The sequence below is a fragment of the Asparagus officinalis genome, chromosome 7 (genome assembly GCF_001876935.1).
Source record: "Asparagus officinalis chromosome 7, Aspof.V1, whole genome shotgun sequence".
In the NCBI taxonomy this organism is placed as follows: Eukaryota; Viridiplantae; Streptophyta; class Magnoliopsida; order Asparagales; family Asparagaceae; genus Asparagus; species Asparagus officinalis.
In genome coordinates this window covers 51085919-51112706 of record NC_033800.1, presented here as the reverse complement: position 1 = coordinate 51112706, position 26788 = coordinate 51085919, and the positions used below count along the sequence as shown (strand labels likewise).

The 26788-nt window shown below is 35.4% G+C and overlaps 2 protein-coding genes across 4 annotated transcripts; one reads left to right on the top strand and one right to left on the bottom strand.

The window, feature by feature from the left end:
- On the top strand, window positions 5263–17185 carry LOC109848166 (serine/threonine-protein kinase PBL27-like). Of its 2 annotated transcripts, none has more exons than XM_020417538.1 (5): window positions 5263–5591; window positions 9832–10017; window positions 10230–10419; window positions 14955–15346; window positions 16309–17185. In XM_020417538.1, exons 3-5 carry the CDS (start codon window positions 10299–10301, stop codon window positions 16849–16851), a joined length of 1056 nt encoding a protein of 351 aa, XP_020273127.1. In that variant the 5' UTR covers window positions 5263–5591; window positions 9832–10017; window positions 10230–10298; the 3' UTR covers window positions 16852–17185. The 2 variants fall into 2 exon arrangements, with proteins under 2 accessions (XP_020273127.1, XP_020273125.1); XM_020417536.1 differs by having other exon boundaries at window positions 9821–10017.
- Window positions 18013–25339, bottom strand: LOC109848943 (lipase-like). 2 transcript variants are annotated; one of them, XM_020418679.1, is made up of 10 exons: window positions 25130–25339; window positions 23888–23967; window positions 23602–23667; window positions 22984–23031; window positions 22810–22880; window positions 21585–21657; window positions 21343–21504; window positions 19746–19940; window positions 19306–19394; window positions 18013–18454 (listed from the first exon to the last, which is right to left on the bottom strand). In XM_020418679.1, exons 1-10 carry the CDS (start codon window positions 25194–25196, stop codon window positions 18241–18243), a joined length of 1065 nt encoding a protein of 354 aa, XP_020274268.1. In that variant the 5' UTR covers window positions 25197–25339; the 3' UTR covers window positions 18013–18240. The 2 variants fall into 2 exon arrangements, with proteins under 2 accessions (XP_020274268.1, XP_020274270.1); XM_020418681.1 differs by having other exon boundaries at window positions 22813–22880.

The window sequence follows — 26788 nt, the reverse complement described above, 5'->3', positions numbered from 1 at the left end:
GAAGCGGGGTTTTAGGTAAAAATTCCACCCGTTGTGAGTCGGTTGGACTGCTAAACGCAAGGATAAATTATGCATTTTGTTTTCTAAATGTAAGGTGTAACCCTGCGTTTCAGCCTTCAAACGTCAGGTTTAATCCTACGTTTCATCTTTCCAAACGTAAGGTGTAACCCTGCGTTTCAAGTTTCAAACGCAAGAGACCAATGCTGCGTTTTAGCTTTCAAATTAACCCTCACGTCGAGCTGCCACTGCCATTAGGGGTATTGTATAGAGAAGCTAGCAATGGCCATCAAGGTGACGAAAACCAAGAAGAAACTGATTTACAACAAGAAGCTATGCAGTCTCTTGGATGAGTATAGATAAGTTATAATTGCTGTCGCTGACAATATCGAACTTGATCCCCCACGCTACTCATCCTTTCAAATGGCTTAACATTCCCACTAAGATTAACAAGGATATTGTTCAAATCATTACCCTTGATGAGCTGATCAAGAAAAGAGACAAAACGAGTCATCTGAAATTACCATTTTAGCCAAGTTCAAGGCACGCCTTAGGTGTTCATCAATTCCTACAATTATCATTTTAGCCAAATTTAGGTTGCACCTTGGGTGTTCAGTAATTCCTACAAGGATCATTCTGATCAAATATGAGTTGCATCTCACATATTCATCGAAGTCTACGTATTCAATATCGTAGGGGGTTGTTATTAATAACGCTAAAATCCATGTCTCACACGCATGGAGGGTTTTGTTTCAGTCCCTAATTAGAGACAAGTCGATGCCTAACACGCGTCGCCGGTTAGTCTTTTCCCCGTGAAAATAACAAAGCCTATGTATTCAATATCATAGCACCAAGCCTAAAAGAGTTTATTCTTTTGGCACAACGTTACATGTATAATGAACTTAGACAGTTTACATGCTAGTCAGATTTCAAACGGTAATCAGTAAACCACATCAAATCCATTGATGGCTGAGGATTTGCCAAAAATCCTATGCATATCACCAATAGACGAGTCCTGTGCAGCAAAGTTCTACATTCAGGTTCATGATACCTTCAAAACAGATATAGTGAACCATCATTCAACAACATATTTCAAACCAATTTAGGGATCCAAAGTATTCTGAAAGTTCATTCCAGTCAACTGCGAACTTTCGAAAACTTTGGATGAGGTTTTGCAGGCTGTCTAAAAATTACTGCAGATAGCTGATCTCCATCAAACACCAATGACGAAAGTTACAATTTGATGACTTCCACATCAATAACTCGACAATGAATGTTACTATCAAATGACTTTCACATCAATAAATAAAAGGCTACAATTAGAAGATTTTCACGTAGATCAAGAAAGGTTACAATTCGACGACCTTCATGGAAACCGATGAATGCTCTGATTCAACACTCTTAACAATCAATAGCGAGAGTTACAATCTGACGACTCTCACATTTCAAGGAGCTAAAGAAAATATTACAAAATGATAATTTTTGTAACGCTCAGACAAAAGAGATTACAAGTCAACAATCTCTTCAGTCCAAGATGCGGAGTTCATCTCTGCATCCCAGAAATGAAATGCAAGTGGCTTCGTTCCAGAGTCAAAGCAACACAATCACTACGTAATCCAGCTACAAACGCAGATTTAATTCAGCTGCAAACGCAGCTCAAAAAACTGCTACCAACGCAGCTTCCAAAAGCTGCCAACACAGCTTCCAAACTGCTGTCAACACAGTTTCTAAAAACTGCCAACACAACTTCCAAATGCTGTGTTCGAACGTAGAATTCATTCCAGAACGCGGGTTTTACGTTTGACTTGTTTAAACACGAGCTGAACGGTTTCAAAACCGTTTTCCATGATTTAAGGGGATCACTCTCCCACTTAGGAGCGATTTTTAGGGGTCAGTTACACTCCTTAATCCCTTATAAATAGCTAAAAAATCAACTTAAATCAGATCTTTTGGCAGATCATCAAGAGAGCTGGAATCTTTTAGAGATCGGCATTTTTCCTCTGCAACCGAAGGTCTTCTTCAGCAACAGATCTTTGGAGCTTTCTCCCTTGGCTTACAAACCGATTTTCGGTTTAAATTAACTCTTTTACGGAGTTTTAAACTCATTCTGAGTTCTTAAACTCGTCAGGAGTTCTGTTCAACATGCCACGCATGTTCCCCACGACATCAAATCCGAGAGGAATAGATTTTGTTCCAACGAGGTGAAACGTCGGATCGTCAACGAGAAGCAAACTCGACACGAGTTTCGAGGAAGGCATATCATCGACACCAAGAAGAACCCAGTTTTAAACAAAGGGAAGGATGTTCGTCGATTCCTTCTCTCTTTTGTAAATCGAGAATTCAATACAAGAAGATTGTTTTTTTTTCTAAGTTTGTTAGAGAAAGATTGTATCGAGAGAATTATAATTAATTCTTTTTCTAAGTCTGTTAGAGAGAATAATACAATTTCTCATTTCTTCTTTCAATTTTTCCACCAAACACAGATTTCCTTTCTTTTTTATGAAAAATAAAAAACAACTTCTTAGCATATTTGTATATCTTCACCAATCACGGATACGAATATGACTACGAATATCAATCGGTAGGGAAAACTCATATCTAGATCTATCAAATTTGAATATAGATACGGATCAGATAAAAGAAAATATATCTGAAAACTTATTAGATACGATTGAAAACTGATAAAATAAGAAAATATACATGACACGCAAATCATATTTCACCGATGTGCTTGGCATGCTGACCTACTTACATTTTGATCCCAATCATGAAAATTAGTTCCAGATTCACTAATCTACAAATAACTTTCATTATCTAGTCGATAAAGGTATATGCATATCTGTTTTTGTATCCGGATATTTTACCCATGTCCATACTTGCATACTTATGCTGTATAAATGAATTAAAATGGCACGTGTATTCATATCTATGCACTATCGAATACGGAGTATATATACATCAGCAGACATACATACTCTTTTGCATCCTCCTCGTGAGTGATAATGGGGAGCTTAATAATTGTAATTAGTTTTTCATAATCCACATATGAGGGCTTAAAGCGAGGAATTCTATACTTGCACCATTTTACTTCAACGAGATTCATACCAGGAGATCGACCAACACCCAACAACTAAGTTAAAATGAGATCTTTACCGTTTAATTTTTATTTTTATTTTTATTTTTTTGGATTTAGATTTGATTGGAGCATGATTTGTGAAGTTGATAGGTGATATATTAACATCTAATTCAACAAATCGTGTCATGAATCAAGGGTCGTTGATCATTGAAGAGATAACGTTTACTTGCTCATTAATATTATGTGTATTTAAAATAATTGTTGTACTTGTGTAATTCATGAGGAAGATTGATCTTTTCTTTTGACATAAGAAAGGTAGCTAATCTTCTCAAATACTTAAACTACATCTTAGTGGATCAAGCACACGGCATCTTCCTCCATCATCATCACTTAATTATCAAAAAGAATATGATAAATACAAGCATCCCTTGCGTATGACCTAAAGCAATGGGGGTAGTTTGATAAGATACTGCCCCCTCTGGTAGGATTTGTAATCGTATCTCTTGAAAATATTAATCGCATTCCATTATTATACAAAAATATTAGCTGTATAACTCCACTTGGTCATCTAAGGTCTATTGGTGATAAAACATTAAGAAGTTAATAATCAGTGGCTAACTCTGTATAGTATTATAGATAATCATTTATTATTGGGTACATAAGTGCTAATTTAGCCTTTTTAATATTGACAAGGACAGTACATTGATTACAAGGGCGATAGCTGTAGGCCTATTGGGCTACTTGTTAGGTTGTCGTAGGCTTTAAAGTTGGCAACAAATTGAAGTCAGTTTCGTTGGGCCGCCATTTTAAATATATGACGGCGTCTGCTATCGATAGGACAGTTACGTGGGGCTCTTAGGGACTGTTTGGTTGTTGTTGGTAAAGTTGTGTATTTATGACATAACTTGGAAAGTTGTTGTCCACCTCATCAATTTCACTTTTATACTTTTCTTTGTTTGTTTTTTATTCCATTGGAATCATAAAACACTTGTTTGGTTTGCAAAATAAAACTTTAATTGTTTGTTTGAAAAGTGTAAAAAGTGGTCCCTACTCAAATGATCACATTGGTTGGAATTATTTTTTATTATTTTTTCCTAACTTCAATGTTAGCTTTCTCCTAAAATCATGTCTTTTTTTCATGAAATCACTTTACAAGCCACATCAGCATATGAAATCACTTTACACTATTTTCACAACTACAAACAAACAATTGAAAGTGATGAAAACTGACATTGGGACCCACTTTTTTACACTTTACATCCTTTTACATGGTAAAAACATACAACCAAACACCCCTTACTCTGAAAACTTTCTCCAACGTGAAAAGTAAGGGTTAAGTTCAGTAAGACCCTTGAACTTTGGGAGTTTTGCCAAGAATCCCTAAATCTTTGGGGTGTCTCTGGAAATCCCCGGAACTATAAACTTCTCTCACTAGAACTCTCCTGTAATTGGTAAATTAATTAAAATATTATTAAAAAAACTCGAAATTCATCATTTGACTGTGCTAACAACATGCCCTAATCTCCAAATTAAGGGTTTTTTCTCTTAAAAAAATTTAGTTATTGATAGGGTAGTTCTAAGAGAAAAGTTTAAACTTTAGGGATTTTGTGATGTAGCCAAAATTTTAGCTGCATTATGCGAGATGAAAAAAGTTTGACCGGACTGTGTGCAATTTTCCCAAAGTTTTTTCGTTTTTTTGGGGAAAAGTTGCAGGATAAAGGGATTTCAGCGGAACAATTTAATGAATAAATTATGAACACAAGATATTATGATTTATGAACGTTACACGAAAACCTTTTATCTTAATTTAAAAGACATTTCTTTCGAAAAATTACTATTTTCAAAAAACCTTGCATTTGTAATAATAAATTTCAAGAAAAAGACAAAATAAAATCATTAATTGAACTTCCTCCGCTAACATTTGCATCAGCCACCAACAAAAGTCAATGGCGCAGAAAAATAATTCTGACAACAATTTCAAAAAAAAAGAAAAAGGGGAAAAAACCTGCTTCTAGAAGGTTTTCCAAATTTAATTCCTTAAATAGAGGGATTATACTGTCTTTAAAACAGTAATAATACCATCATTAACGCTTAATTAATTTTTTCAAAATCCCTAATTCAGAACTGACTCGTTACTGACTGTACTATTCACCAAGATGACATTTTTATTTTCACCTTTACTCTTTCTCTCTCCTCTCTCTCTCAAACCCAATCTCTTTCTCTCTCTAAACTCCTTCCAATTATTTTTTAATATTTTTCATCATTCTCTCAACCACTGCATCCTTCAATTCTCAGAAAAAGGGAAAAAAAAATCTTTTTCGATTCTCGATCGATCGCTGCTGCGATCGGCGCCGATGAATCGAGGGTTTGATTGATTCCGATGGTCGCCTTTTTGTAATTTCGATGATGGGTTGCTTCCCTTGCTTTGGATCGACCAAGGGGAGCAAAATTGAGGTGAATAGTAGTCAGCAAGGAGGAGGGGATCTAAAGAAGGAAGCTTCAGTTGCCCCATCCTCTGGTAATTTTCCTTTTTTTTAATTTTCTTTTCAATTTGGTCCTTTTTTTGTTCAATTTAAAGTGTATTAGTGGTAAATTTTGATTTTGTATGATTAATTGATGGAAATGAACTACGTTGTGCTTAAAATGAGGGTTGTTGGGATGCTATAAGTTAGAAATATTGAGCAATTTTTATATGGCTATTCAATTTCATATGAATGTTGTCTGAGGAAACTACTAGAAATAGAGGGTTCAAAGTGTTCTGTTGTGTTACTATTGGCACACATCTATTCAGTTAGAAAGTATGAGATTTAGTCCCACGAACAGTTAGATGAATATGTGGTTAAATATGTTTGGACTCATAACTTAATTAAGGATTAATTGTTTTGAGTCAATTTCGATTCAAGTAGATTGGCCCAATCTATCTCCGTTCATGGGTCATATTAATAGTGTGCACTTTCACCTTGGCTCATGTTTGATATGAGCCCGAAGAACATAGGGATATACACCTAAACTGATTCTAGGCAATGGCTTCAGCCTTCAGATACAGGCCAATGCGCGAGGTGTAATGCGGTGTGCAAAGCATCTTTACGAGCACATGCGCGAGGCTCAACGTGATGCGCACGCCCAATTTATGCGAGGTGTACACCGCACACATAATTTTTCAAGATATATAATCGAGCACGAAAGAACATGTTTAAGAATTCACATAAAAAATATGTGAGGATAAATAATACTTTACTATAAAATCACAATATAAGATCTTAATTTCTAATGCTAACACCCAACATGGTAGCAAAATTCATAAAATTTCAAATCAAAATGTCAAATCAAGACTAATATTCAAGCAAAGGATTAGTTATTGTCCTTAATTGAAAAACACTAAAAAGGCCTAACGGATATATTTTGCTTTTTGAGATATGGATTATCGAGTATAAAGATTTGATTGAAATGTTAACAAACAAAATTATATGAGGGTATGTACTACATGCACCATGCGCAAAGTCAGAATGTAGGCGAGGCGCAAAAGGTGCTGCTGCATCAGATGCGGGGCGCTTCGCCACTACCCCACATCGCATGAGGAGCACGCCTTTGCAAACACTGATGAACACTAACTACAAATCAAATTTGTATTCTTCCATTTGAAGATATCAACTCAAAAGCATTGAGATACTAAACACCAAAAAAAAAGGAACACCCTTATGCAGCATCAACTGATATCGAAAAAGTGATTAAACAAGTAAATTGAAAAAAAAATACATTCCGAGCTTAGTCTCACATTATTAAAGTGTTGTTTAATCCTATCAAAGAAATTCCTCAATAATTTGTGAATTTTAGAGATTAGGATGAGAATTTCCACGTGAATAAAAGAAAGACCAAGTTTAAAGCTCAAAGAATTAAGAAAATCTCATGATGATTAAGGATAAACCTCTCCTTCCAATCTGTAATTTTATTTGGAGATGGTCGGGCCTTTAACTGTAAATGGGGGGGTTTTAATTGGTTAGCTCAATCTATGAGCCTTTAGTTATACATGTTGGGTTTGCTAGTTTGTTTGACTAATTTTTGAGCGAGGCTGTCTTGAAGCTTTTTAACATAGTTAAACTCATTCATATATAAGTTAGAATGTGCAAAATATATGGCTTTTTTTTTGGGCAGGGACCCCCAAGCTTGAACATTGCTCCGCCCCTGGCTATTTTGTGTGCACAAGAATACAGAGACATGAATACCACATGAAATGAATAAATTCTAAAACGTTATACACAACAACACTATCATGTCGAAGACACATGAATGACATGTGTGTCCGATTCATGTTCGACATGGCAAGGCTAAAAGTGTGCTACGTATTGTGATTATAGATGTATCAATAGATCAACATGCATGGTTTGGTCATTCCTTGCTTAACGTACTTGGAATTGCCACCATGGGAGCTTCCGAAGCGTATACTAATAGTATAGAGAACCAGGAATGAAAGATCTTGAGTTCAAATCTCATCATAAACGTTCAAATGTTAATGTATGTTGGCTTTTTTATGATGACGTATAGTGTAATATTCCATATTCTAATTGTTATACCCAAGTATTGTTTATAATTTTGTTTACATTAATTAGTTTATTTGAAATAAAATAATGGACTTGTCTGTTTTCCAACATATATTTGCAAAAATAAACTAATTAATATAAACAAAAGGATAAATACTTGGGTATTACAATTAGAATACGGGATATTACATATAGTGTTATCTCTCTTCCACATTTTGTCTTGTTGTTTTGGTTAGGTGGAATAGTAGGTGTGGGTAGGTGCCTATGTGTATCTTCCACTTTTATGGGTTTTGTGATGCAGTATAGTACAATTATTGTCTGAAACATTTGATCAGCCTAAGCATCGGTTCTGTTAAACACCCAGTGAGGAGTTATTAATAGGCAGTGGCCAAATAATCTCAAAAGGTTAGCCTATTTTGTTATACTCTTCAAGAACACGTTGAGCACTGATCATTCCATTATTTCTCTGATGTGAGAATAAACTCACATAGAACTTCTTAGTATTATCACCTCCTTAACTAGGTGGTTGACGAGATGCTAGACATAAACCCAACATTAAGATGGTAACCCCTGTCGTAGGGAATTACCTCCATCTTTCATACACAAACTACACAACATAAGCTAAAAGACTGAATTGAAACACATCCCCTGCAGTTGCAAGAAGAATATATTTAGAGATAAAGATTTTTAGAATATACCTTCCCAACAAATTTCATTTCAAGTTACTAGTCCTTAACTAATTTAAATATGTAGAATCTGCATGACATCTATCAAAAATGTCTCAGAAGGTCTTTGTGGATCCTACCTGATATGTGTCTATGGTTAGATGTCATCCCAAATAGTTATGTCAAGGAAAAGAAGAGAGGGAAAATTTTGAAGAGCTATATCTATTACAATAGTTTAAGAACTCTAGTCAGCTTTTATGTGGGTTCCGATGAAAGGACTGGATGAAGTTTTATCAAAGGAATTCTTAATCAAGTTGAGCTCACAATGTTTCGGATTATATCCAATGATGATTCGTTAGAGACTAATATTCAAATTATAAAAAAATTTATGGGCCTATTTCATAAAAATGCATAATTAAATGGTTAACATGATTTAACATCATGTTATAAAGTACTGCAAAACTATAAAAGCATCAGCTTAGGATGTTCACTAGAACCATTTAATGTAGAAGGCTATCAAAATATAACAATCATGTCTTTAAATCATTAGGGTAAAAACTTGTTTTCACCATAGAACCAGTGGTGAATGATCAATATACTGTGTTGGGTGATGACAGATATACCATAGGTAATCCGTAATCCTTCCAAATACTGGAATATTGCTAAACCTAAGAGAAACTTAACCTCTGACAGATAGAATTGTCTTTGAATGTCAGATTGAGCACTATCATTGACATGGTAAATTATCATATAAAAGGCTAAAGGACTTATCTTAAGGATCAATTGAAACTAGAGTTAATAACAATGCAAGTTAAGGTTAGGCCCGGGGTGAACTACAAATGTTGTGATGAAGGACTTGGCATAGAATCCTCCTTGCTTATTCTGTCACTTCACCATCTATCAGTTACCAATCAGTTCCCGATTGTCAACCCAACAAGGTAACTTATGAGAAAAGAAACCTTAGGACGAGCTCCACCAACTAACTTAGATCGCAATCAATTTTATGTCCTACCTTCTGATATTAAACTTTTTCAGTTTTCTCAAGTCTAGAGAACTGCCAAATTGTCAAACATCGTTGAATACCTATAATCGGATAACTTGCCCCTTTCAATGGCTTCTCTTTTGATGCTTATGTGAATGCCCCAGAGTTATACGGGAAAACTTTGTACCACATATAAATTATTGATGGAGATTTACTTGGGATAAAATTACAGTAACTTTATGAACTTTCAACATTTTCTCAGAAAACTAACATAAACTTAATTTGTTCTAAGTTGCTACCATGAAGCTCAATGTTCATGGTAGTATGTTAGTACCTATTGTAGTTTTGCTGTAGAGGAACGAAAAAAGTGTAATGACGGGTCAATGGGCTAATTTACTTGCATGTCTGTCACAGGGCAGAAGTGACTACTTGTGGAACTTTTGATAATTTCCTGGTGTAAATAAAGTTTCTTGACATTTATCCTTTTGTCTATTTCTCTTAGTTTCACCTTATGTTTCCCTTATTTAATTATTCTAAATCTGAATTGCTTACTTTGTGCAAGACAAATCAAAGTCACAAAGTGGTTCAGAGTCCAAGAATGAAGCTTTAGTTACCAAAGAAGGAAATGCTACCCGCATTGCAGCACGAACATTCACTTTTCGTGAGCTTGCTGCTGCTACCCAGAACTTTAGACAAGAATGCTTGATTGGTGAAGGTGGTTTCGGTCGTGTATATAAAGGTCGCTTGGAGGATGGACAGGTTGCACAAAATTTTCTTCTCTTTTCTTCTCCCCCTGGTCAGTTCAAGTTTACTCAAAATACTGTTTTTCTCAATGTTCATGAATCCTTTGTAAGGGGAAAAAAAATGGAAAGCTTGGAAACTTATGCGTATTTGTTGTGTGATATATCTTCTGAATTATAGTTTACAGGGAGTTTTTTAATTTGATGATGCAAATAAAATATTTTTGGTAGGTTGTTGCTGTGAAACAACTGGATAGGAATGGCCTTCAAGGAAATAGGGAATTCCTTGTGGAGGTCCTCATGCTTAGTCTCTTGCACCACCCAAATCTTGTAAATCTTATTGGTTATTGTGCTGATGGAGATCAACGACTCCTTGTTTACGAGTTCATGCCATTGAGATCGTTAGAAGATCATTTGCACGGTTAGTTTCCATACACTGCATTTCCACTGATTAGCTTACTCTACTTTGGATGTGTTTGATTGTGTGGTAAATCACTAGAATGACTTTTTAATTGTAAATATGGCTGCTGAGTGCTCTTTTAAAGTTTCACTAGTATGATAATTGCATGATATGATGGCTAATATGACCACTCATGACGAAAAATATCAATCATTTAGTATCTCAACAAACTTAAGAATATTGAAAGAAGAAACAATTTTGTAAACAGCAAAATAGCTCAAGAAACCGATATTTCATATGATTGGGAAGATCCAAGCTTATGTACACTATATATTGCATAGCAAAATACGTTATCTCATGTTCCCACATATTAAGCAACATATTATAAAGAAGGAAACAGCCTCTTATCACTTGCGATCTATGAGCTACCAGAGATGCAACGAATTGTACTTCATTTTCTGATTGCCGTTTCCTTTATCAATGAGGTGTCCCATAAAAAGACATGAGAAATTGATGGAGTTTCCTCCCTTTCTCCTAACTTGTGAAAAGTCAATTTGTGCAGGAGAAACAAAGTACTAACAACATGTGATTTAATTTGCCTTAAGAGAAACTTGCTGTTAATATCAGATATACATAAAAATCTGCCAACAGCATGTGAAAGGTGCATAAACACTAAGCAAAGAGACATGCAAAAAGTTCACATGGCTCTGGCATATCAAATAATGTTAAGTACTTGAACTAGGAAAATAATGCTAACTAAACTACAAACTTCATGCTATTTTTGTACTGCAAGAAATAAAAATGTGGGTTCCCTCTCCTATGAAACGCAGTCATAAATTATGAGTCTCTTAGGGTACCACACTTTTGATTCTTGTAGTACAAATGTAGTTAAAGTTCCTAGTTTACTTAACATTCTCTTTGAACCTAGGTTGCACGGATACGGGTGCGGGTGCGGGTGCGGACAAAAACAGGGTCACAGTCACGGGACGACAAATTTATAAAAGTCAGGGATACGGATGTAAACATACATACATAGACCTATATATGTATGTATGTGTCTATGTATAATCTCTATTAGAACAAATATTGAATTAAAATACCTATAGCATTTGTATGTTTCTTTTACTATTTATAATAATTAAAAATCAAATTAAATCAAACTAAGAATTAAGGTTTAACAATAAAAGTTTAGTTTTGATTGCATGAGATCAAATGTGTATTTTTCAAAAATTTTAACTAATGGATTTTGGTTTTTGAGTTAAAAAAACCAATTGGTTTTGAGCTCGATGTACCAAAGAAAACAATTTAGGGTTATAAGAAATGGAGAAATTGATTTTTGCTTTGAATGACATGTGTCCTTGACGTGTCCATGGCGAATCCGTCCAACACGTGCCCGACATGGATACGACACCTAAAGCGAAGTGTCTGGGTAACCTAGCTTTGACCTATGTGAAGCAGACTTGCAATCCATAGAAATACACATAAGGAACTTATAATCAAATGAAAAATTTGAGCACAGGATTTCTACCATTGTAAAACACGTTGAGGTGGATGATTGAAAATGTTGAACATATGAAAGTGACATCATTCACAATGAAATAATAACACAAATCATGATAAAAAGGTCTTCTTTGTTTCTGTATGTGTCATGAGGCTAATCTTCCCTCGTCCACCAGGTGCTATATTTACCTGTGTGCTAAGTTGTAGGTTGTCTAAAATAGAGAATGAAAGTACCCTAGACGGGGTGAGGGGGTGAATAGAGTATTTGCTAATCTAATCCGATATTGATGTTAAATTTAAAACTTATTAACTAATATCCTAGCAAATTTGATATGCAACAAATTATATGCAAGGATAAGCAATGATAAACAATATGACAATAGGCGAAATAAACAATGGGCACAAGATATAAGAGAAATATACACAAATGCCAAACACAAACACAAGAAAATGATCAAGGAGTTCGGTCATCGTCGACCTACGTCTTCGCTCCTCACCCTCGAGGAGATTCTCCACTATCACACAAATAACAATTACACAATTCGGTTTTCAACGCTCACCGATAACGTTTACAAATCACACGATTGTCAATACCATAAGACACTCCTCTAAATATTAGCCTACCTGTGTCACCTTATAAGTGCTTGGATTTACTATCTCTCCTTAGGTTTTACAACCAACGTCACTTCTCTTGGAATTGATCAGGGTCTCTCACCAACCACTCCTCTAAGTGTTCTTGTGTATTACAACGTGATCTCAACAATTTAGTGCAAATACAAAATTTGTTCTCTAATACAAATTGAGAATGAAAATGAAAGCTCACGCTCAATGATTCACTCAACACAACCCAAATATATTATATGTGAAAATACTTAAGCTCAAGGGGTGTGTGTATAAACAATGAGTATAAATAAAATCAAACTCAATTAAAATCTAGCTTATAGATATGATAATCAAAATACAAATTTGCTAGAGATTGAGTTTAGAAAAACTTCTCTGAAAACAAGAGAGATAGAGATGTGAAAATTTGATACTCAAACTGAAATGATCTCCTCCTCTTGTGAAACTCTCTTCACATAAACAATATACTAAATTTTTCTTTAAAATACTTAAACAAACTTGCAAAATTTTGCTTTAAACTTTTCTTAGTTAGTACTAAGTATTGAGGACTGAGGGGTATATATAGGTTCTTAAAACAAAGCCTCAAAACCAAGGAAAATCACAAAATCCAACAAAATCCCTGAAATCACAGAGTCTGGAAAACTAGCCGTTACAGTGTCATAAGTCGACTTATGCAACATGATCAGTCGACTGATGAGTCGACCGTTGACTGAAGCTGAAAATCAGAACTCCGTAAGTCGACTGATGAAGTCGTATCAGTCGACTTATCGTGCGCTATCGATCGACTGATAAATGTGTATCAGTCGACTGATGAGCGGCTGACCGCAGGGTTTGAAAATGTGTCTCTGGCAAATCGACTGGTTCCACTTGGTCAGTCGACTGAAACTGATACACAAATTTTCTAGAAATAAATTTAGTAGAGAAATTGATTTTGTAAATTCAATTAAAAATAACAATTCAACTCCAAAAATAGTAAAATTTGGGGAAATGTTTGTATACATGAAATTAAACATGCTAAAGAAGAAATTTTTGAAAACGCATTTCCCGTTTGTGAAAAGTTACTATTCTGTAAAAAGTTCAAAACACGAGTTTTGTTAAATACTTGATTTTGACAAAATAAGTTTAGAAATTCTTATGAATGAATTTATAGACTTGGGGAAAGATGTAAAACTGTTGCATAAAGTCGATAATCCAAAAACTTGATATTTTCTCAAAAACGTGTACGTGTATGAATTGAGCTGTAAGTCTAAACACATAAAGTATAAACAACCTAGACTACAAAACTATACCCAAGCTAATAATCTCTTCGTGACGCTCGATCTTGGTAACATGGATGAAATGCAATAGTGTTTTTGACTTGAAATGCAAATGGCTTCATTCTAATATCCACTAACCTTCAAAATAACGTCGTTTACGCTCAAATCTATCCAACCTCCAACGGAGGATCTTTGTGTAGAATTCCTAACAAGTAAATATAAACACTCGACAAATGATGTTAGGAATTGTTTGTTAATCATCAAAACTAGATTAGATAGTAGGTAAACATGAGACCTAACAGAGAAGTCTTTATAGAAACATTAACAATACTTGTAAGCACACATTCTATTCAAAGAGATTTTGGCATAAGAGAATCAACCCTAATTGGTTCAGCTTTTGTGTTTATAGATGAAATAAATAGGAACAATAGAAAATTACAAAATAACCCATTACACTCTTCCTTAATTTGGAGAATAGATGTCAATCATGCCCTATTTTATACAAAGATTAAAGAAAAACTTTCGTAACGATGCATTTACGAAAATGTCAGTCTGTTACCTAGAAGGATTGTGTGGAATAAAAATGTTCTTTTGTGTGACTATATGCCAAATGAAATAACAATCAACTTCACTATGCTCAGTCCCTTCGTGGAAAGCAGACTTGTAAGCCATATACATTATGGCCTGGTTGTCAACAATGCCTATTTCCTTCTGCCATAACCAGATCATTATTTGCTCACATGAGCGGCCATAACTTGGATGATCATTCTAAACTCCTTTGTCTTTGTTTGGTTCCAACAATGGGGATTTTCCAGGGTAATCAACCATCCAGTATGGGTTAATCTGCTACCTCTATAAGTACCGGTTACTAGGGTGCTTGAAACTCATGTACCATCGCAGCTAGTCTCAAGAACATTAGTTTTCATCTACAGGAAAAAGAAAATTTAAGAGGCATGAATGTGATTGCCCCCAGTATAAGAGTCAGCCAAAAAACATGTTTCACAAAGATTAAGAATGTCACTTGACTTAAACCTGCTAGTTTTTCTTTGTTCCTCAAGGTTCACTTTCAAGTGTCATCTTTTAGTTATTATAGAAGTTGTGCCGTGGTTCTTAGTTTAGAAGATATATCTTAGTTCTTTAGTTGTTTCAGATGGCTGATTTGGACTCCTTTTCTTTTAGACCTTCCATCTGACAAGGAACCTCTCGACTGGAATACTCGGATGAAGATAGCCGCTGGTGCAGCTAAGGGATTAGAGTACTTGCATGATAAAGCAAACCCTCCTGTTATTTACAGAGATTTAAAGTCGTCAAACATTCTGCTTGGTGAAGGATATCATCCAAAGCTGTCTGATTTCGGGCTTGCAAAACTTGGTCCAGTCGGAGACAAGACCCATGTCTCTACACGAGTTATGGGCACCTATGGCTACTGTGCTCCAGAGTATGCTATGACTGGACAGCTGACTCTCAAATCTGATGTCTACAGTTTCGGTGTTGTATTACTTGAAATTATCACTGGACGTAAAGCAATTGATAGCACCAGGCCTACTGGAGAACAGAATTTAGTAGCATGGGTAAGCCCTCCTCACTGTCTCACGCAATTTATTTGATCATTTTTATGGTGTTTTTGTTCCAAGTGCAATGGCTTTGGTTCATCCAATTTTCCAGTTACAACATTGATTTGTAGAATGCCATGTTTTTCCATCTTATTACCTTCATTGTTCTGTAGAGTTGCAAAATGATTTACCAAGAAAGAACTATATGCTTTAACATGGGGAAAAACTTGTAAAAACTGTCATCACTCAAGAGTAAGATGGCTCAGTAAACCCTTTCCCCCTTTTTACATACTGAAATTGTGAACCATTGATATGAGAACTAGTCCCAGAAACAATTATAAATGTTTCGTATTCTTGAATTGGAGGAAAAGAGGACATAATGCCAACCACAACAATTTGTAATTGAAGCTTTTGCTGCTGTTATGTAATGTTCTCCATTCTTGACTAACCAATAAAAATGTTATGATGCATGTGTGAATATGTGCGAATAGATAAAATGAGAAATAATTACATATGTAGTTGCATAATGTTCTCCATTCTTGATTGACCAATAAAAACGTGATGATCCGTGGGTGAATATACACTAATAAATAAAATAAGAAGTAAGTACAATAATATGCAGTTACATATTACTCCAGTCAAGACAAAAGTGAGAGAATGCATTGAGATGGTTTGAGCCAATGGACCACTAAATGCAGGAATTCACAAATTAGGGAAATGGTAAGATTATAATTAATGGAGCTAGGAGAATTGTAAACAAGCTTAAGAAACATCGTTGTAAGCTATTTAAGAAGGATATACTAGTGGTTAACTTACCAGATGAGTGAGCCCTCAATAGAACTGAATGGAAGAATATGACTCATGCAGCAGACCTCCAATCAAGATAAGGGGGTGGGGGGTGTTTTAAAGGCTTAGTTTTTGTTATTGTTGTATTCTTGCTTGACTAAACCATATTTCTCTTCATTTTATCCGACATGCAGGCACGTCCCTTGTTCAAGGACCGAAGAAAATTTCCGAAAATGGCAGATCCACTGCTACAAGGCCGCTATCCAATGAGAGGCCTATACCAAGCATTGGCAGTTGCGGCTATGTGCTTGCAGGAGCAAGCTGCAACTCGGCCTCTTATTGGGGATGTCGTCACAGCACTCACATACTTAGCCTCACAAAGTTACGATCCAAATGCAGCTCCTCCTCAAAGAAACAGAGCTAGCCTACATGCTCTAAGGACCAAGGAGGAGAGTAGAGGCCTTGGAGGTGGATTCGACAGTCCACGTGCTAATGATTCACCTCGTCAAAATTCTCCTGGCTTCAGGTATAATAGGAAGGAAACCTTGGAGGAGCCTGAAGCACATGAGTCTCATAATGACAGCCCAAAGAACTTTGGGAAAGCAGTAGAAAGTCGTAGGAGTCTTAAGGATATTGACAGGGAGCGTGCAGTTGCAGAAGCCAAGCTTTGGGGGGAGAATTCAAGAGAGAGAAGACGATCAAATGCAGCTGGTAGCTACGAAGGCACAAATGAATAGCAACCCCACGCGATAATAATGTATTTAAAAAGCTTGGAAGTCATATTTTGCATCTTGAATCCATTCCCCTGCTCGCAAATAAGGTTAATTATTATTATCACAGTTCAGGAAGGTGAAGATCTTTTCAATTGATCCCAATTTACACATGTAGCTCTGCACCATCATGCACCATGGTGCAGTTTTGCACTTTGTACTTGGGGCTTCTGTGTGAAGCCTGCAATGGTGCCTGTCATATTCTGTTACATAAGAGAGTTTATGAGTGTTGTTATTACCTGTATCTCATATCATAAGATTATATATTCTATTACATTTTCAAGTCTTGCCTTTTACAGTACGTGATTTGGTAATTACAAAGTAGCCTCTTTGCTTTACTACTTACATTCGGTAGTCTGAATTGTTGAAAATTTATTGTTGATTTTGTACAAAAGTAGGATTCGAATGCGATATAAGTCTGAACAAAACACAAGCAATTGTGGTTTACGTTGAATTCCTGATGGCATGCATCTCAACGCATGAACAAGAGTTTTCAAGCCACACCCCTAGAAGGTTCCTGCTGTAGAACATGATTCACACATCTGCAAGTTCTTTCCTCTTTTATTCTTTTTTTTTCTTGTTTCAGTTGTATCAACTGAACTTTGTATTTTCAGGTTTTCTTACGTTTGACAAAGTAATCACAGAAAGCAACTGAAAATTTACTGCTTCAGTAGTGTGAAATTTATTGAATCTGAATGTAAATATGTCAATAACAATCAACTGACATCAAGAAATCCACTAGCTTTCCTATCAGAACCTTTTATCGTGCAGGAAAATTCTGACCCTCGGTGGTGTCACCTCAAATTACTCAATTGCCTCTCAATTGATTTTCTGTTCCTATCAGAATGCTCCGCTCAGTGTCAGGACGCCTGATAGGATTCGTACTCCAAGAAATCTTCTGCTTTGGAAAACATAATGTCATAACTGAAGATAACTTGAGCATAGAAGAAACAAGGACATAAAAAAGACCCTTTGGGTTTCAGTAATTAATATGAAAGAATTTTTTTTTCTTCAACAAACATAAGCCAAACCATAGCTTAAAAAATTAAATAAATATATAGCTTAAAAAATTAAATAAATATATAGCTTAAAAAATTAAATAAATATATAGCTTAAAAAATGTGCATCTCCAAGAGAACAAACACATACATACATTCAGAAATTACAATCCAACTATATACAATATATATACAGACTCTTTTCTTCCATTCCCCCCACAATCCAACTATATACAATATATATACAGACTCTTTTCTTCCATTCCCCCTTATTTCTTCAACATCCATTGAAGGGGCTTCGAGTTCCAGACGATAAACTCACTGGAGGATGAGTAGTTCCCATCACTGCTACTGATGCTCATACAGAACTGCTGCCAGTATTATTTTGTGAAACAAGCTTTAGAAACGACGGCATAGACGGGTCTCTTGACATGATAATGTTGCCAACAGAGTCCATGTGGTATTGCTTAATTTTTATGTCCATCACTATTCTGCAAGAGCCCCAGGAATCTGCTGATAGCTGGATGCCGTAATATGTAAGGTGATCCAAAATGCTGTTCCCGCTCACAGACCTTTTAAAAGGAGAAATCAGCAAGTACTTCTCAAAAGAGAGGTTTAAAGCTGTGTGTGTGTGACAGTGAATCCTATTGAAGGGCCCTCAACGGTATTATAGGGATTAGGGAGGTAAGAGACAACTTGTCTTAGTTGGAATATCCTTAGAAAAGCAAGAGATGACACATGTACAAGCCAAATTTTAAAGCTAGATGGTTATTAACTACCAGCTTTGACAAATCCTCCTACCTCCCTATCTATCACTATTACATTTAGGGCTTGTTTGGATTGAGGGGAATGAGAGTGAAGGGAAGTTAGGGGAACCATTCACCTCCATTCATCTTGTTTGGGAACACTTAGGAGGTGAAGTTAATTCACCTCCATTCACCTTGGTTCACCCCCTAATAGTATAAAATTTGTTACCCCCCAAATTGGGGTGTAACCAAGGGGAAGGGAATTCCCTTCCCTTCCCTTCACTCGGTTTCCCTTAACTTCCCTTCACCCCCTACGAATCCAAACAGGCCCTTAAGAAAAGCTCTTTTTTGAGTTCTGCCCCTAGGTTAGTCACCTTTAAAAAAAATCCAATAATATACCAAAAATTAAACGCACATATTCTAGTAGTTTACAACTTAGTTGAGGGACAAGTTTGGGAAAAAAACAATAATCTAAAACTAGTGAACCATCCACTATTTCAAAATCACAAACCCTCTCTAAATTTTTCCTCTCTTGCTCTTGACCTCTTTTCTATAACTATTGTTTATACAAGCGCATATATTATGCACGCATCACATGCACCTGAATGCTATATGATTTTATATAGAGGACCATCTATAATACTTTTTTTCTTTCTTTTGTAGAGAGAGAGACAGACCTGCTACAATTTGGGTCTTCGCCAGTGCTGTCGCAGATTTCGTCAACCAAGTATACAAGACTTCCTATACCGGCATTGTGGAGCCACACCTGAAAATTATTTATGAAGTGAACTTCACAACCCTCTAGAAAATATGAAACATAAAGCCCATGAACATGACCTTTAATTGAGCAATTAATAAGGTTTATTGTTCTTCAATAATTAACTAACAAATGTTGCATATTAAAGATATGCTATTAATCTAAGCGTGTAATCAGACACCCAGAAGTTGGCACCAGTATGTCACTTGATAGAAGGTTGTTCCCAGGTAAGCGCACATGAATAGAAACAGATATTGGGAATCACTTCCAAAGCTAAAGTGCATATACGACGTATCCACAAAACAAATATACAACAACTAAAATCATGTATGACTATGTGAGGCACATATTATGAGCTACCTCTCTAGGGAAGTGATGATATGTCTTCCGAGGGAAACAAGAATAATACGGTGGTAGATGTGGCACCATGTCGTGCTCGTGTGTCACCCTAATCGTCTTTGGTAAAAGTCTGCTGAAGTATGAAGCAAAAACAGCATTGCCGATTCTAGGCTGTCCAAAAGTCATGAGTTGAACATCGGATTCTCCACAGTTGACCTGTAAGCAAGAGATAATACAATCCACAAACAAAATGATTTCCCATAGCTACAGGACAGAGATTTCACATTAAATATTTTAATCTTAATAGGCTAAGGTCCTCTGCATGAAGAGTGGAGAAAAAACCTTGTGGCATAGAGAACCCATATGGTACAAAGATAACTGCTTAAACTGTTTTGGAATCAAAAAGCTTCATATGAAATATAACAAATAGGAGGGAAAATATAAATCGAACTGTCTTCTATAGTCTGCTTTTCACTTATTAAGTGACTCTAGCAATAATTAAGTCCAAATGCAGATTCTTTCAGCTCTAAGTATAGATGCTTTACATTGTTGGGGCAAAACATACAAGCACTCACCGCGTGAATAGTAATAAAATGGGCCTGCTAATAAAGCTCAATGTTGTTAAGCAAAGCACTGATAAAGGATATCCAACTAATGACCAATTAAAAATGGCAAATGAGTTCTACTGTAAATTCAGGACAAAATTATGGCAATTACCCTGATGCTCTGGGGTTAAGAGAAAAAAGTTTAATGATCCCTGACTAGTATGGTAATGATTTACTTCAAAGCAATACACTATGGTTTTACCAATAATAAAAGTTTGCATGACTAATAAAACCGGAAAACAAAAAGGTCAGGAGAAAGCTTATGGATGCCGATGGCTACTGACAAGTACATAATTCCACACTATCAGACCTCAAAACCAAATTCGTTAGAAGAAAAAACTGCCTTGGTACTCCATAAGAAACATAAAATATAAACATAGTCATAGACAAGAATACAAGTGTTAAAAATGATCATGAAGCTCATAACTCCTATAATTTAGGTTGCACAGATACAGGTGTGGCTGCAGACATGGCATATTATAAAAGCTAGAATACGCGGACACGGCGATATATTTATAAATTACATTAGATCCAATATTAAATTAAAATGCCTATAACCGTTGTATTTTCTTTTATTATCTATAACAACTAAGAAATAAGTTAAATCAAACAAAGATATTTCGTCATTGTCGAGCAACTAGGAATGGAGACCTTCTCTTCATTTTTGGGTTCACAGCAGATGAAGTGGGATCAAAGAAGAAGATGTAGAATGGTTTAGTTTTAATTAAATGGGACTGTGTTATTTCTCACATCTTTAATTGATGAGTTTCGATTTTCTGGCTCAAAATTTTATTGATTTTGAACCAAATAGACCAAAGAAATCAGTCTAGAGTTATTAGTAATGGGGAAAAAGGGTTTTACTTTGTACCACGTATGTCCATGGTGTGTAAGTAGTGAATCCATGTTCAAAATGTGTTGGACACGGATATGGCACCCACAAACGAGGTGTCTGGGTAACCTAGACTGTAATAGAATAATGCCAACATAGTTCTTATAAAAGAGCTCAAACTTACAGTAAGATCAAGAGCGCAAAAGGAAGCCATAGCCCCTCCCATCGAATGACCAGTAACCATTATGGGCAGATTTCCATATAATTCCTTTGTCCTCTGGACAGCACTTAGAATGCCAGGTCGCAGAGTCGTGTTATGGTAAGCCAAATAGAATCCACGGTGTACCTTTAACCATGTTGAACATTATAAAATTAGTAGTATATATCTATACAATTGCAGATACAGTCCAAATGAATAGAACCAACCATCGCATCAGGCATGTCATCATAGTTCAGATCCACTTGTTTCCAAAAGAGGTCTTCAATCCAGTTCTGAATGCTATAAAAGCAACCCCAAATACCATTAAATCAGCAAAACTGAAAGACCAAATGAAATCATACCCATAAAGAAAAACTCGACGAGGATTCATCAATAGAAGCATGATCATTTTATAAAAAAAAGGCAAAAAAATCAAATTTCCTGAGTCTTGATGTGACACTCCATCTGGACCCAAACTGAATTCTTTCATCCTCCCAATTTAACTCACTGAAAATATAGACCAAATTCCATTGAAAAAAGTTTTTCTGCTAATGATATTACCCCAGTGCAATTTATCAAACCAAAGAATCATGCTCCTGTTAAGCGTAATGTTGTATGGGGACCAATTATGTGCCAACATTTCTTAAGAAATGATAGGTTTGATAAAGGTATCTGATGAACAGACTTATATTTGAAATTAGCCGAGACCACAGAATAAAATAAAAAATAAGAATTCAAGGATATATGTGACATGGAAACAAAAACAAAAATCAAAAGGAGTCATCTGCTTAATAATTTCACTACCCTGCTGTACTGAATAACAATAAGTAATCACTGGCCAGGCTTGCACTGCTCAGTTTCATGTTATTAGCTGTTGTTCGTTTTCTTCTTAACACCTAAAAAAGAAAAGGAGAAAAACAACTTCAATGAAGTCAAGAAATATGAAACTCCTGAGCAAATGTTTTTCACGCCAAGATAAAGGAACTAGGTGACTGACACCTATATGGATAGAGAAAGATAGCTTTATTTTTCACCAGAGATTCCCAGCACTTATGCTTCAGAACAAAAGAGAACTGGATTATATTTGACCATTACGATATATAAATTTCTGTATGTGTTTTCCTCTAGAACCCTAGTTACATTCTTACATGTAAGTGCTCCTGTGAAAAAAAATAAATAAGTAAAACACTAGGTCTTTGAATTGGATCAACTAATCTTTTCCCCAAAATATATTCTTTCATGATAGTTTACTCCTGAGCCTGTCCCATCTCATAGGAAAATAATAAGCTCTCTCACATATTCAAAAAAACCACCTTAAGCCTTGTTTGATCTGTAAACTGCAAGTGCAGCAGAAAAACTTACTGTTGGTAAGTTTGGACTATATGTCCAGAAACATGCCAAGTTGGCAACTCAGAATTGAGGAAACCAATAAGGTGACCTTCTGTTTACAACTACCTGTGCTCTTGGGTGCCTCTGAAAGCGATAATGGTGGAATTAAGATTGTGGTCAACACCGACAAATGCCTGTATAAAATTTGCTACCATTTGCAAAATTATTCACACTCAAGTAGCTCGAGAGCAAATTAATAAAGTTCACGTGTGAGGGTTATTATAAACAAGAAAGCACCTGTAAGCAGTTCTGGACATCAACAATCAGTTCTATCATCTCAAAGCTCTGTTTCAATGTGATAATCAGTTGAATGAGCAACAATAAAATGGAAACATACAATATTATCAACTAATTAGTTTCGCAACATCTCAATTCTAAGCAGATGCACTTCTATCAATGTCAGCGGAAATGCATAAGCATGATCTACAATACGAACAAATTTTTGAAATCAATCAATTTGAGAATTTAATCAGCAAAATCGACCTAATTAGGAAAAAAATTAGCAAAATCGACCGCTCGTCGTGAGAGAACGGTCGATTTTGCTAAAATGCAATTTCTGTAATACACGGGACTCTAATCCCGTGTAATTTAAAGCTTTAATTAAGCGGCCAAATTATACGGGACTAGTAGTCCCGTCCATTTTCCATTTCCTTGGCATGACTAATGATGGATTAGCATGCCCTAATTACACAGGACTAGTAGTCCCGTGTAATAAAAAAAACCTTCAGAAAAATCAACCGTTTTCTGCCCGCGAGGGCTAAAAACGGTCGATTTTTTCTCATTTTAAGGGAGAATGTCGTTTTTTCTGAATAAATTCTCAAAATGGTTGATTTCAAAATTTTCTCCTCTACATACTGTCGTCAAATCAGTACACCTAGAGCAGGTCCACGTAAAGAGTTCAGTTAGATCAGTCACGTACACCTGCAGAATACAGCAAGATATAGATGAGAAGCCCTGTGGATGATGGAGATGTACATCAACATTTTAATAAAGCATAAAATTACACTGTAACCAACAAACATAGATTTTATGCATATGAAAAATCCAAGCAATTTCTTTTCATCAAATGCAATTTGAGCAGTCAAATGCACATAAATTTAGGATTACTTTAGCTCAAAGAACTTCTCAGGATAAAACTCACAGCAGAGGCATACTCCGCTAGTATCACTGCAAGTGTATGGTTGTAGATATCAGTGTAATCTTCATCCTTGATCTTGAGTTCTATAATTATCAAAAATAACAGAACAAAAATTAAACACTGAGATAAGTGAGCATAAAAGATTGAAAATAACAAATATTTTGCAAATTGCAACAGAACGATGAATGTATGCATGTGTGCGCAAAGATGAGTATGCATGCATGAATTCAAATCTGATTTAACTCTTCTGTGCCAGTAAACTGATTAATTTATTTCGGGGATTGGCTTGGAGCCTCAAATCATAATGGGGTTCCCTAGGTTTCTGGAACAACAAATTGGCCAAAGGCTTTCCTCAAGTAATTCTGAACAGATCAAGCAGTTCACGCAGAAAACACATCTTCAAAACACAGGAATCTTATTCATGGAATTCAAACGCAACTTAATAGGAAGCTACGGCTGGTAAAGGTGGAATAGTGGTCCCGATCACTTTAATTTGGTGAAGTTTTTTTGTCCACCAGTGGTGAAGTTTTGGGTCTAATTGCACATTTGGCTCAGAAAAAAATACCAAAACATCGCCGGATATAGACAAAATACCAAACAGGTAAGAGGGTACACCAAAAGTAGCAATGTAGTAATTTAGCCATTCCAAAAAGGGGGAAATGAAGGACAACAAATAAGAAATATAAATGCGGAGATAAATACCCCAAAAAGCCACCTCATTCACAGTCATTTTGCATCTTCACTCAGTACATTGCTCTAATTAAGCAGCGTAAAGCTCTAATCAAAATGTATTAGCTCATCCTGCTTATAAGGCGATAAGTAGTTATAATAGCTTCCAATATCCAATAATACAATTTAATCGGGGGCACTTGTTGGTTTTAGCTTGTAATAATCATCCACGACGTTATACATGCATCTATCGCAATCACTACCTAACACAAGAATTGAGATTGAAATTACTATAAAGAATATGATAAGTGAATCATCAATAACGGAGAGCAGAACAAGGTGCAATGATTATCTTATAATACTTGAACTAATCATTTATTATTAGCCACGCAGTCTTTCAAGTCAAAATCTTAGAACTAGTAAAACTTAATCTCCTTTTCGTAATTTCTAAAAGTGGATTCTTTTCTACTCAGAAAGTAAACTTCAATATTGGAATGAAATGCACACAGAATATAAGAATTTTCATTGTAGCAACCTAATCGAGGGAATGAAAATTTTAACAGAAAAAATTTTTACCTCTCCCTTCGGGAACCAGAAATAAGCAAATCAAAATCAAAGCCCCAAACGCCCGCCGACGTCCCATTACCTGATTCAATTGCTAAAATTTTGATCAAATATTCGAACCACAAATAACTTTGTTCAAATTTTTGCGGAATTTATAATCAAATTAGGGTTTTCGTGTCACGCCAAAGGAGATCGTCCAGTAAATCGTCTGTGGAATTTGATTGATTTATTTATCCATCTAAATTACCACAATACCCTTCAACTTGTGATTATCCAAAGTTTGGATCATTATGGCGCTAATACGAGTTAATTTGCAGCTACCTGAAATTGACAAGTATTAATTGGGATTTAATGAGGAGGTTAGATCCGGGGACAGATTGGTCTATTCGGTACAACATGGGTGTTCTCGTAGTTGTTGATGTGGGAAATTAGAACAATTGTGTCACGTCATTTCAAACCTATTTCTTGTTCACTTCTTCAATTTTGACCATGTCTAATTTTTATTTTTCTTGATTAAGATCTATTTGACTTATGATTAAGTGGTATCAGGACAGAGCGTTATTTGGTGCAAACCGAATAATCTGACCGAACCAACCGATTTTCAACAGTTCGGTTCGGTTTTAGAAATTTTATAACCATATAATTGTCTACAAACTCATGCACTTTATAGATGAAAAGATAACTTATACTAATACTTTTATGTCTTAAATGATTAAGGTTTGATTCTAGTTTGTAAAGTAATTGATTTAACGATTTTGCTTGTGATATGAGAATTGAGATGACCGAGAGATTTAAAAGAGTAAAAGTGTTATCTTTTAAGCTAAAAAAAAATCCTCTCTTGACATGTCTATGCTCAAACAAAACTGAGTTGCACCGAACCAATTCATTTTGGTTCGGATTGATTTTAAAATCTAATTTGATTCGATTTGCTTCAACAAAAAAATGGTCAAAATCGACCGAACCAACTGTTTGCTCGCCGTGGTATGTAGACATATTTCTATGATGATAATAGTCTTTTATATGAGAAATATTGGTATCTTTAGTATCAATGATATATAATATATATATATAATATATTATATATTATATATTATTATATATATATATATATATATATATATATATATATATATAATGAGAATAATGGAGGTGAGCTGGCAGCTTACCTCACCGCGTGAGCTGCAAGTGTATGACATGTGAGCCCCTACTAGTCACATCGGTGTGGGGCTCACATGTCATACACTTGCAGTCATGGGGAGAGGTGAGCTGCAGCTCACCTCCATTATTCTCTCTCTCTCTCTCTCTCTCTCTCTCTATATATATATATATATATATATATATATATAATATATATATATATATATATATATATATATATATATATATATATAGAGAAGAGAGAGAGAGAGAGAGATTAATGTGTATCCTTGTCATAGGAGGGGATTTCCTCCTTGACGCCTATGTGGCACAATCCCCACCATTCTCATAAAGTAGGAGAGAGTGTGTGAGTTGGTGGGATTTGTGCCTACTTTATGAGGATGGTGAGGATTGTGTCACATAGACGACAAAGAGGGAAATCTCCTCCTATGACAAGAATACTCATCAATCTCATATATATATATATATATATATATATATATATATATATATATATATATATATATATATATA